Genomic DNA, 13107 nt, shown 5'->3' with positions numbered 1-13107 from the left:
TATATGTTCTCATTCATTCAGCTATTTCTAAGCTGAGCTAGTCACACGTATAGTCTGTTTTTCATTAAGTATTAATTCCTTCTAACGTAGGTTCCAAACGATAGGTTCTTGCAAATCGCAGATTTGCGTTCAGGTGATGTACAGCGTGTTAAGGACAAGCACGTGGTGATTATTCTTAGCCAACGTGACCACGTATCCTTCAGAGGTGATCTTCAGTCCGCAGCAGCGGCTCACCTTGCAGTACGGACATTCGAATTCGCTAATCGCCTGTCCATCCCGATTGAAAACCACAATGTGGAACCTAATGTACGAACATGAATTAGAAGTTAACGACGAAGTTAGTAACGGTTTGGAAAAATCGATGAACTCGCTTGCCAAAAATATCGCTTAAACATTGCACAACAGATTCAACTGGTTTTTAAATGGAATTGCCTTTGCTTGCTTGCTTGCTTGCTTGCTTATTAAAGAAACCGAGCCAAATGATTTAATGCGACTACGATCAAATATTAATAGGCCTTCAATGGAAGCCTACAGTATATTAGAAATTTAACCATCGAAAGCGAAACGAACAAGCATACCTGTTTCCGTGCGAATCGCCGACAAGAATGTCACCATGGTCGGATATGTCGATTCCATTAGGGAAATTTGTCAAGCCTTCACCCCCAATTCGCCGCAAAAAGCTGCCGCACTCATTGTACACAACGACACAGTGTCCCTTGAAGTCACAGATGTAGAACTCTGTGCCCCAAACGGCGATGTCAGAGGGTTCCCGCATATGCTCGCTACAATCGAACCAGAGCAGCAGATCACCGGTCTCGGCAATTACAAACACCGTCGGAGAGACGGAGTCCACAGCCACAATGCGTCCGTCACTGGTCAGCGCTAACCCGGCGACAATATCAATATATCTGCGAGTGTACGAATAACAAAACCGTTGAGTTCACCAATACTGACGCATCTCACTTAACATTATTTTTGTGCTACACATCTCTCGCTAGAACACGAAATGAAAGACACTGGTCACGTAAGCGGATTTTTAATTTTTTAGCACCAGTTGTTATGTATGCGTGATTTTTAATTTTTTAGCATCACTTGTTATGTATGCGTGTATGAAAAGCCGCTATCCATTTCCGACGACAGCAGCCATTGAACCAAGCAACTTTTAGTATGCCTAGATTTGGAAAGTCAACGGCCTATTCGAATACCGAAAACTATGGAAGCTAGGCTTTAAAGTAAATTAAAATTAACCAATAGGTTCATTAGGGGAGTGTTTTATTTATGGGAAAAACTATTAACATAATGCAGACTTTCATTGAAGCGTAGACAATCTTGCGTCAAGGGCGAATAGAAACATAGTACAAAAGGTTAGACTGGTGCATGAAGGAATGCCCGTACCGTATTGCGATCTTTTTGATAAATTCTCCATTTTTGGTGAACAGCTGCATGCGGCTTCGTTCGTTTCCGCGATCGCAGATGACGTATGTTCCAGTGGACTTCATGACAGCCACCTTTCGAGGATACCAGAGCTGACCTTCTTCCTTGCCCTGAGTGCCGAACTCACTCTTTAATTCACCTGCTTTATCGAAAATTTGCATCCGGTGGTTGTTCGTGTCTGCCACAACAATCTCCTCGTTGGGTCCCAGACAAAAACCGTGTGGGGACGAGAATTGCGTCGGCCCTGATCCAAGTTGGCCGAACTTAATGCGAATATGCATAGGAGTCACGCGTGTTCCACGACCGGCGCTGCTTCCTCCGCTAGAGCTGTTTCCTGTACTGCTTACACTATTTGAATACAAACAAAGAGACTTTCGCCTTACAAAGTGACTCCGACTGATAAACGTTTGAACAATTTTCAGTAGGATTTTATTGACACGTGACATGTTCTCTACTAAAGTACGGCTACGACACATTAAAAGGGTCTTCGTCGCCTGTTGCAAAGTGGACCTTATTGTTGCGACCACATTTAGTTTACACAAACGGAGTATTTTCCAGCCCCAGTTGTGGCCAATGGTCGCATAATAAGTGATGAGTGGATCGAAAATTTGAATAGATTGATTTGTGTAATAAGCAATATTATATGCTACATAGAAAATTCGAGGCGCCACTCACTTTATAGCAGGCCCAGGCGTTGACGAAGAGAGAGTCACACTAGCGACACTTGAGGTTGGGCTTCGTTGTCCTGGTGCGCAACTACTGGCATCAAGACCCGCTGAGAGGGGACCTGCAGCAATTGCCAAGGGAGCAACAGGTCCGGACCCACCACGAAGAGGGGCTCCATGTCCATTTAGAGGCACGGGGCTCCCAGCGTACGAAGCCGGTCCCATCGGGCCCATCTTGGCTAATGCTGACAGGTTGTTCATGAGATGGTTCTCTTCCTCAGTGGGACCAGAGGATACCGCCGAAGGTGGACCGGTGGGCGGTCCGATTCGGCTAGATTCCCCACCTACAACCATACCTCGAGGCCCCGTAGCTACATCGCGCACGAGTAATGGAAGCACGTCGGGGGTCGGAAGAACATCAACCTGTTCCACTCCCGCCAGCGTTGCAAGCCCGTACTGTGCAAGTGCTGAACGAAGTTCATTTATCTCTGCTGGAGCCACAATAGGATCAAGAGCAGGTAAAGACGGTGGACCACCTGCTGATAGTGGTCCACCAGGCGGCAAAATTGGATGGACTACTCCGCTGGCTGCGTGTTCGAGAGAGCCGAAGTGTGGACCCGGAGGTACCATGCTTGAAGCCGATGAGTTCACTGCGTCCACAATATCCGATGGTAAAAGACCGGCCGCACTCGTATTGCTGATATCAGGCGCGAATGGTGAACTCAACAAACTGCCAGCTGTTCCACTGCCAACGCTTGATACGCTATTGTGACTTGAATCCAGGCCTCCAATGGTATTATCGCTTGAAGGTGGTTGTACGGTTTGCAGAAGGTTATTTTCCTGCTGCTGCTGCTGGTGCTGGTGCTGCTGCTGCCGAGATCCGCTTGTTGGTACAACGTGCCCGAAGAGCGTGCGCACTGCCTGCGCAAACTTTGCTTCATCGGTGACGAATCGCAGCTCCCCTTGATCCTTGCTTTGGGGACAACTGCAAGTAAGCTTCCGCACTCGCGAAGTTACAAGTGTTTTAAGTGCCAAAAATTCGCTGGCATCTCCGTATTTCACCAGTTTTTCGGCGAAAGCGAGCGCATGTTCAAGATGTACCCTTGATTCCTGACACTGCTGTATATCGTCCATAACCCGCATCTCCTGCGAGGAGTGTACCTTTTCAAGTTCCTCAAGAGCCACGTCCTTCGCGCGTTCTAAAAGGTTCTTATACGTAATGAAAGTTTCCTCTATTGATGAACGCACGGAATCACGCGTCAATTGAAGCTCCGACAGCGATGTGGTTAACGCATCGTTTGCCTGCGACAAAAAATTGAAATGTAATCATATTAGAGTTTCTCCAAGATCAACTTTTGAGATTTATTACGACTGCAGTTGTCCTCAGATGTAGATAAGTTCTGCCATAAATATTTCAAAACTATCTGCAAGCTTCTTGTAGGAATCCAAGTTACCTCTCGAGCTATCCAATGCGGCGGGAGGTGTTAAGGAAACCAGTTTATATGCCCAAAAGCGAAAAGGACATCCGACCGTTCTAGAATACCCTTACTCATAATGGGCTGCCTACCAAAAAAGCAGCTGTTCTGCTTTTTACAATAAACATGAATGTGTTTGGTTAATTATTAAAAATATCAAAGTAAAAACAAAAAACAGTTGGAGAGAACAACTTTATGTTGAACTAATTTTCAGTACCTGCTTACCATATAATGAACGCAACGAAAAAATGTGTGCAATTAGTTGAATTCGTAAAAACATCTACCTACATACTGTGTCAGGAACTCACGTCATCAAAGGCGTTGAATTTCTGACGTGCATCGTTGAGCAAACTCTGAAGCTCAGTCCTTTCACGAGAATCGAAGTGCAAAGCTTTTTTACAGCCGTGGCCCTGATGTCCTGCCACCAAACAGTCATTGCACATAACCTAAAAGTAAAAGGAGAGAAACAAAATTCATTGCTGCATTCAATACGTCATTGTCCTTGAATATCAGCCATCCAGTAACGACTACCCGACTCCACCTAGGGAAAACAATGCATCTCCTTTGATTTGAATTTATTAAGTGTATCTTCCTATTTTAGGCCAACATTGTTGCAAAAATGTCGACAAGTGCAAAAAGAGCTCGTTATTCCTAGATGATAAAGCCCTACTAGCCATCCATTGAAGCTAGCACGCCATGGAATCTAGGTAGAACGGAAGAAGCAAAAGACATTCTAAAGAGAAGATTCTAGCTAGCTGCCCAGAATCATGAATTGCTGAAAACACGATCTGCAAGAAAATACGAAAAGCGCGATACGCACTGTTCCACAGACTGGATCGTAAAGGACTGCGACTTTGCGAGGGTGTCTAAGACAGCTCACGGCGCGGTGGATCTGGGCTCGCTCCTGATCAAACGTTTCAAATGATACTACTTTGTGGTTCTCGAAGCATAACATCGATGAGTGCGCCTTTCGGCAGTTGGAGCACAAGAAATTTGAACAATCCTGGCAGCGAGCGATTGCACTGTCCTGTGGAAATGACAACCGATAAAAGTACAACAGGGTTTAATTACTGCATATCCTAACATTGGTACGTTTTTTTGCTTTCTTTCTCTGGAGAGATTACAGAGTGGTCGCGGAACTCGAAATGTGATACCTAAACACACAACGTCTGTGTTTCCTACTAGCAAGTCATTCAATCTCTATAAGAATTGATTCCATAACTGGCGCTGAGTCAGCAGGGAGGGAAGAAAATCGAAAAAAATATTGGTGTTTTAGTGCATGAAAGTATGTTGAATGCCAGTAATACCCCCAAAACTTCTCTTGAAGGTGTTAAAACATTCAAATTTATATACCCAAACTATTAGGAGAGTATTCTCTTAGAAGGAGGTACTCTAGGGAAATCTGGGAAGTCTTTATAATCATAATCGTTCTATAGAAAGGTTGAAATGTTCTCGACAGGAAAACGGTAACAGCGTAGGAACACCTGTTAGCATCTATCCGTTGCTGAGAACGTTTTTTTTCCTAGTTATAGAGACTGGCTGGCCCTCTTGACAGATCAGCCAGTATGGAGACTAGGCAGAGTTAGGCTATGACCAATGAAGTGTTACAACAAGACTTAAAGTTCAATAGTGCGTCAGGGTTGTGTTCAGGTGTTACAGGTGATCTATGAGGTAGCTTTAACAAATCACCGATATGCCAGAAATTTACTATCTCCACGTATATGTCGTACAAGGGGCAGCAGACCGCATCGTATGTTGTCCCGTGGATACTTACACCTACATTTTCATCCCGGTTCTGCAGAATACCAAAAACTGACTGCCGAACTGAAAAACTACAATTGTCGTGTTTGTTTTAAAGCGAAGTGATTTCAGCGATCAATTCACTGGTGTCAAACACTTTTGTTATTTCCTTTCATAGGAATGCGAGTTAGTACTAAACAAAGCAAAAAACGCACTTGCTGCTGAAAGGAATTATTAAAACATAACTTAAACTGTATAGTACCTCACTCTTGCAACTGGTGCAAACGGCTGTCCTCTTGTAAATGGCTTCAGTATCGAGACGATTAATGAGGACGTAGTCGAGCGGAAGCGTCTGAACGCCATGAGCACATTCCGTTTCCACCTGGCACTTCGGGCAGCGTACGACAAAACCTCCACCGACTGGTGCCTTCGTCGACATCTGGCCAAAGTTTGACACCGCTGCCGGTCTCTTCTTCGAACGAAGCTTGGCCAAACATGCTTCGCAGAATACATGCAAACAGTTGAGCACACGCGGTGGCTGACTATATGCTTCACGGCAGACCCCACAAACACCGTCACCTCCGGTGCCGCCTCCACCCGATCCGACCCCATCATCATCGTCGCCTTCCAGACTACCGCCTAATAAATCGTCATTATCTTCTTCATCATCATCCTCGTCGTGATGACTACCGATAAGTTCATCTTCATCGTGATCGTCCATTAGGAAGCTTCCAACATTTGCAGTAGGCGCAATATGACTTTGATAGGAAGTTTGCGAAGTCGAACCAATGCTTCGAGCGGCACTGATTTCCGTTGTGGTAACCGCGATAGCAACACAGCCGACTTCACCTTCGTTAAGATCTCCGACATCGTCGGCGCGTTCAAGGTTACCGAGTACGTTGTCATGGTTACTGCCAAGATGGTCGTGATGTTGCGGTCTCGGTGAATGATGTCCATCACGCCTACCGCCATTGCTACCGAGCGCTTTGTTACTAGTAGTCAGAGTATCGGCGACCGGTGCGATATCGTTAACGCTTTTAACTTGGGTTGTTGAATTTCGCATTAGTCGCATTAGCAGCTTCTCGTCGACATCGACGCCTCCGACTTCCGTACAACTATTAAGGTTCTCAAGAAGGCCGCTGAGAGTAGTTGCAGCAATGGATGTTGAATCTAAAGCGGCGGTTGCAACGGGACTCTGCCCGTTGTCGCGTTCATTTCGCATTTGCTGCAGTAGTTGTTTATCGTCACCTTCTCTGTGCAAGTGTTGTTGACGAAGCTGCTGCTGCGACGCCTGTTGCAGCTTGCTTTCGATGCTTTGAGCAGACTCCGCAGCGACTGACTTTCGGAGCATTTGTAAACGCTTCATTCTTTCTCGTTCCTGTTGTTCCTGCTGCAGCTTCTTGTAGACCATCATTATCAGATCCTTTTGATTCTCCGAAGCGTTCAAAACAGCAGCCAGGGCATCTTGATTTTCCTGGTCAAGGTTGTTGTGTTCCGGTACTTTCTCAATGTTGTTACCAAAGCTGTCAAGACCAATGGCGCTATTATCGTCAACGGAGCTTACACCGCTGCCAGTCACGTTATCGATTTCACTATGGCTTTCGTCACCGCCATCAGAACTTAAGGGATGAAGCTGAGATTGCGACTGTTGTTGTTGTTGTTCGTGGCTGGGGCCGTATCCGAACGGCTCTAATGGGTCCGAATTGATCAATTGCATGAGATGTTTTTCTCGGATACGGCCGCTTCCGGCAATGCACGTTGCGCCAGAGTTTGAGGTGTTGATGGTAGTCGCCGCTATGGCGCAACAGCCATCACCTTCAACTTTATTATCATTAAATCTTCCGCAAGTACCGGAGACAGAGGTGTCCGATGCTGTTGATGGCGACGATGACGTCGATGGTGGTGAATGGTGTCGAAGGCTACTCTGACTACCGGGATTGCTGGTTATGGGCGTCGGGTCCATGCTGCCGATGTTGGAGGAGGTGCTCACAGTTGTAGCGGCAGTCGACGGAACAGTAGCTGCGCTTCCAGCGATAGTGGACACGTTTGAAGCGGCTACAGCTGCTGCAGCAGCCGCTGCTGCGAACATCTCCAGGGCGGGCGACAGATGAGGTTGTTCCTGGTCCCCAGGACCACTACCGTCTCCGCCGCCTCCGCTGCTGCTACTACTGCCGCCGCCGGCCACGCTGATGCCAGGACCGCCCCCGAGGCCACCAGATGACACGAGACAGTCCGTCATGGGCGCCGCCAGATTGGCGGCAAGCTAATCCACAGACTTCGTCTCGAAGTACTCTTCGCACTGCGGTAGGAATAAGCTTGTATTGTTGCTTTGTAGTCAGGCTACAGTTCCTGCAGTCTGCTATGTACACCTTTGTTCTGGTGTAGTTTGATCTCTTTATTAATGTAGCCTTTCGGCTTTGTTACTGCGTTCACAAATGATGACAGTTACACCAATCAAGGATAGTGAATGTGTCAATTTTTTTCGGAAGCCGTTCGAAGACAGTGGTAGTGATCAACACCTGCTTAATGGAGCCAGCTACTGAGTCCACCGAGATCTGTAATAAATCAAAGGAGCGAACCAACGTGAAAAAACAAAAATGTTAGTAGGTAAAAGATTCCAATGCATTCGCGCATCTATTCGCACGCTTTGGTGTAGTACTGAAATAGGTGCCTCATGCTCTGTATAGATTAGCCATCTTCGGAGATGAAACTATGCGGTTGGCAATTATTATAAACTACCTTATTTCTCCTTAGCGTTTACTTTTACACTATTCTGCTTAAAACAACCCGGAATACATTTGACCCCAAAATACGAAATATCTTTTCAGCTCGTTGTGAGAATGGTTACTTGCAGTCATACGAGCGGCGACTTCCGATACTTTATAGCACTGGAAATGAGGAGAGTCCGCCACAACGCCAGCCAAACACAGATTGACTACCTATGGTTGAAATAGGGTTGTGTGTGAATAGGGTCGTGTGTGGCGAAGGAAGCTGAACATTGCATTCCAGACATTCTCGGCATTACAGAAAGTGAAGAACGCTTTTACGTAAACAGATGTCAGGAAACTGTTGGATAACGCTAAGGAGTGCCGATATCTCGCATTGGTTGATAAGGCTCTACTATTTAGCACAATCGGCAATGCAGGAATAACAAGAAAAGTAAAATATTCCAAAGATTTGAATTCCTTTTAAAAAATACTTTTCCAATTCGGTTTTACGTCAAACAGTACTGTTTATTTAGATGTTATTTTATATTTTAGATAATTTAGATATACCTAAATAGACAGCACTGTCTAGGCTGTTGTTGAATACAGATCTGAATTCAATCTACCCCCTTCACTTCTTCTACACCGTTTAGTTTCAACAACAGATAACTTGAAAAACTATTATTCTAATCTGCCGAAAGGTATGCTTCGTTAGTAGTCCACTTGGCACTGATGATGGATGATAAACTCACACTGGCCAATTCCATCTGCCCCGTGGTACTCGTCTCACAGAGACAACCAATACATTATCGCTAATCGCTAGTGCTAACATTAGCCATCAGTATGGGTGTCACGTTTTGTCATGGTGCTTAAAGAAAACAGTGCATAATCGTTCCTCCACATATATATACGGTAGTGGGCCTAAATTTGAATTAAGTTAATTGTTACAGAGAGTATCCGTTGATCCGTTATCCATGACATTAAAAAACATTTTTTTGAAACAACACCACTCGTTATGCTCGCGAGGGGAAAGGCTGGTGCTTGAATTTGAAAATTAAGCGCTTTTTTATGCCGCATGGATACAGAGTAAAATTAAGAGCTTTTTGCTTAGCTTAAAACTAGACAGGGCTACGAGCTTTGCCCCGCGCCTGTCCTATCCAATTAATTTAACCAATTTAATATACGCCTATAAGGTATAATATGTAAGCGAACAGTTGTTTTGTTCCGAATACCCTGACACCTAATCCATTACGCTTGTGCACCTAATTTTGTATGTTTTTTCGCCGCCACGAGGCTCCGTCAATTCTAAATTTGTCTAGCTCGTGAAATGTTGGCTCTTGATGATTCTGTACCGCGGCTTTCTACTCTTGACTAATTCACTTTTCTAACGTGGCTTTCTACTTTTGACTAATTCACTTTTTCTAACGTGGCTTTCTACTCTTGACTAATTCACTTTTTTTCCGAGACGCACGTGGACAGGGTTGGTTATTGGTAGATTTTTAAAGGATGTACGCGAATCGAGTAGCCTTCTTCCAATAGACTTTGCTAATCTATTGATTTTGTTCTCAAAATGGATATAGATATCTAATGAAATATTTGCTGACTCTGTTGTCGGAAAGTTTTCCTTTTTTTATAATAGATAATTGCGCATTAACCTAAATGTATATTTAATATTTTTTCAATTATATACATAATTTTTCAGAAATGATTAACAACAAATTACTTTTAAGTATTATACCTACACATCAGTACACACTACAATTTTTTTAACAACAGAAATATTTGCCAGAAATGTGCTCGAAAACCCACTGGAAAACAGCTCAACCCATTCTTAAGTTGCTAAGAGCAAGGAAAGTAATACGATATTAGATTCATAATAATGGCTGTAAGGTTACAATAGTAGAGCGCCCAGGCTAGCATACCACTCGCAGGCTTCACCCCGCGCCTTTTCTGCTGTCAAGCAAGTTTTATTTTACCTTTGCAGAGGTATGAACCTAAATGTTTTTTTAACATGGTTGACGTCGGATACCGGCTAGCCATTCAGTCAGCTATAACCCAATAGCTTCTTTTACAATTTAAACAGACTTTTCCATGCCACCCAAACTGGGTGGCATGGAAAAGGCGGTAAAATAAATATTTCCGTTGGTTTACGACCGATTGAGCTAAACTTCAAGGAAAATTTTGCCAACCGTTTTTATTATCCGCGCGAATCTTCCTAAGATGCATCTTTAGCGGTCCGCGTAAAAAAGTTTACCTTAAGGAATCAATTTGAATACTACAAATGACCATAAACTTAGAACGGATTTAGATCGGCTTACGTTATTGCTTGTTTCCGAGCGACAAATACACCGAAAGATTTTCTGTAGAGTGTAGATTCGAAGAACTTGCGTTTTTGAGATTTTTGACCTACCGTCAGCCTAACATTTCAACTAGACACTTAACTGCAATATGTTACAAACCGGTTTAGGTCCCGAATTGAAGATGTAATCGCAGTAAATAGTGGTTATATTGAATACACATCGTCAAGAATGACGATTTCGCACTTGCAAAAAGGTTTACGCTGAAATATATGTGTTTGTTTGGATATAGTCATGGACTTTTTTTGGATAAAAAAACAAATCCGCCGTAGAACGCCAAAAACGACGTTAGCACCTGTGCTCAAACTCTACTGTATTACTGGTTACTAAATTTGGTGCAGAGGAATAATTGTTGGTACGTTCCCGAGCTATAAATTATGTTTGACAGATTTATGAACAACAAATCTGTCAGAGTACTAAGACTAACCAACGGTAAAACGGGAGTAGCGCGAACCCTGTGGTCTGTTATGTATATGCGCTTATGTGTATTAAAGCATACAACTGGACCTAGGTACTGATAGTTTTTGACAAGTAAACGGAAAAATTCTGCATCGAAAATCTCATGTCTGAGAATCCCAGTTAAATTTTTAAAAAACGAAAACCTCGAAAACTTGTGTCAGTGTTTTCAGCGTCTACAAGCGGCGTTGCCGCTCTGGTCATTATCTCATAATTAAGTGGCGATAGCCAGTTGGTCTTCTTTATGGTCTACATGTGCATTTCCCTATTATAACATACAAATGTTTCACCTCAAGGTTAGAAGTTCACAATTTGACATCAAACTTCTTGATAACAGGTGAATTGATATTCCTGGCTTCTGTGATTCATCAGCGAACAATAGAATGCTGACAAAAAGTGCATACCAGAATTTCTACTTTTTACTGCTCCACTAATTAATATGTTCAATGCTAAACGAATATACACAGATCTACAATCTCATTGTACTCGAAATAGACTACAACTGTCCTTCGTTCAAATGCGGTCCTAACAGCATATAGCTCGAAATGTCTACTATCGCGCATCAGCCCGTTCAAGATAACAGAAATTAAAAATGTTTCCACCACGTGGCAAACGTCAATGGTTACCGAACATGATCTGGTTATCGGATGCAATCAGAGATAGCTATACTATACACCACAATTCAAGTCAAGAAACTTTAATGCCTTAATTTAGCATCTTCCCAACATGGCTGAGCAACTACAATTATTCAAACATCCATTATCATCTGATGGTGTGATAGTTCGTCGGTCGTTTTGCTTCATTTGTCGATTGCCTAGTGGGAGTATATGACCCACCAATAGTTCCTCCTCCGCTGAGAGAAAAACACGCACCGCAGTTGAAACGTGACTACAGCGGGATACCGCCGTTACTTTATTACGCCTGTGGTTGGCTTGCCATTGTGTGGTGTCATCTACTGAACACTGCTATTGCTGCTGAGAGCAGCTCTACCCTTGACGACGACAACAGCAGCAGCAGCACGACCACCAGCATAGCGTACTATGCGCAAGCGCGCGTGGTAGGGTTGACCCTCAAACCCTGAACATCTTACGGTGACTGTGTTCTGTCCGACCTGCGCGAACGTTTCCAGGCGCGACAGTACCGCTGTCAAGAGCGGAGATGGACTGCTGCCTTTACTGACGGCCATGTTAGAAAATAAGCAAGAAATCAGTTAGCAACCACTAGTCGCCGGCAGTTGCAGTCTCATAAGCTAACTGCGTATGGCGTAGCGTCGAAACGAGGACAGTAGGAACGACAAATTCCTTCAGCTGGCCGACGTCGGCGGTTCGTTGGTTCACATATCACCCGCAGCAACCGACGCTAACAAACCGCAGAGCGTAGTAGAGCGTATGGCCAGCGGAGCACCATTCAACGGCCTTTATCATTAATTTCATGATGCCACATACTACCGAATACGAGGGCGATACACGCATTCACGCATAACTGTCATATTTATAAATAGTTAGATGTACAGAAATTGCAAACCGCATACACATCGGCAAACGTTTGTCGATGTGTATGACCACAACTTAGCCGCTAATACGGGCGCGGCCCATTTCTAGTGGGACAGTATCTGGAGTACCCTGCCCGTCTGCCGCTTTCTTTTCATCTGATCTATCACACAGTATCGTACTACAAATCTTACGTGTTGTGATAACAGTGATTTGTGACACGAACAGACAGGTGGCGGACACACAAGCGGCAAAAGTCGTTTATTTCGACAATCGTTAGAGGAGCTCGCAACGAAAGCAGCAACCACAGCACTGGTCGCACTTGTGGCAGCAATTTAAGCCGCAACGTTTTCACAATGTAGTTGTGGAAACTAGCCTTCTACTGCTATGTACTATATATATAATATATATATCTACTGGCGATGTGATGATGCCGCGGTTGTTGTTCTCGGGCCAAGGCAACTGTCGGTCACTTCTGTGACACTCTTACTGCCTCTAGAACATGGCCAAATGATGTCACCAATAGCTGCCTATTTCTGCTGTGGTATTATGGAATATAATCAATCGTAGATTAAGGTATTTGGTTACCTCACCCCGTAGCTGCTCTTTCGACTGAAGGTTAGAGATGCGCAGGCTCTTACATTGATACAGAGAGGGGTAGAGAGATTAAGATGCGCTGGAGATGCTGCTATTACCGCGGTTGCTGTGTTGTGTTGCTATGTTGTTGCGGTGCAACTGTACGGCAATGCTGAGTACGTGTAGCTAACGATTTCCTCCTATATATA

At 44.3% G+C, this 13107-nt stretch overlaps 1 protein-coding gene across 4 annotated transcripts in view; it reads right to left on the bottom strand.

Moving 5' to 3' along the window:
- Positions 1 to 6: 6 nt before the first annotated feature.
- The window catches only part of mei-P26 (E3 ubiquitin-protein ligase meiotic P26), a 16387-nt gene continuing 3286 nt past the window's right edge, over positions 7 to 13107 (bottom strand). For 3 of the 4 annotated variants that reach the window (XM_022795407.2, XM_022795409.2, XM_022795406.2), the window contains 7 exons: positions 5577 to 7869; positions 4395 to 4601; positions 3883 to 4020; positions 2110 to 3401; positions 1396 to 1782; positions 579 to 908; positions 7 to 301 (listed from right to left, as the gene is read on the bottom strand). In XM_022795407.2, the coding sequence (XP_022651142.1) occupies positions 130 to 301; positions 579 to 908; positions 1396 to 1782; positions 2110 to 3401; positions 3883 to 4020; positions 4395 to 4601; positions 5577 to 7553 (4503 nt within the window). In that variant the 5' untranslated portion in view covers positions 7554 to 7869 and the 3' untranslated portion in view covers positions 7 to 129. The remainder of the gene's footprint in view (positions 302 to 578; positions 909 to 1395; positions 1783 to 2109; positions 3402 to 3882; positions 4021 to 4394; positions 4602 to 5576; positions 7870 to 13107) is intronic. The other variant, XM_086985327.1, reaches the window with a different exon arrangement.

This window comes from Varroa destructor, unplaced genomic scaffold (genome assembly GCF_002443255.2).
Source record: "Varroa destructor unplaced genomic scaffold, Vdes_3.0 BEIS01000003.1, whole genome shotgun sequence".
Classification (NCBI taxonomy): Eukaryota; Metazoa; Arthropoda; class Arachnida; order Mesostigmata; family Varroidae; genus Varroa; species Varroa destructor.
This window is presented reverse-complemented; position numbering and strand designations above follow the sequence as displayed.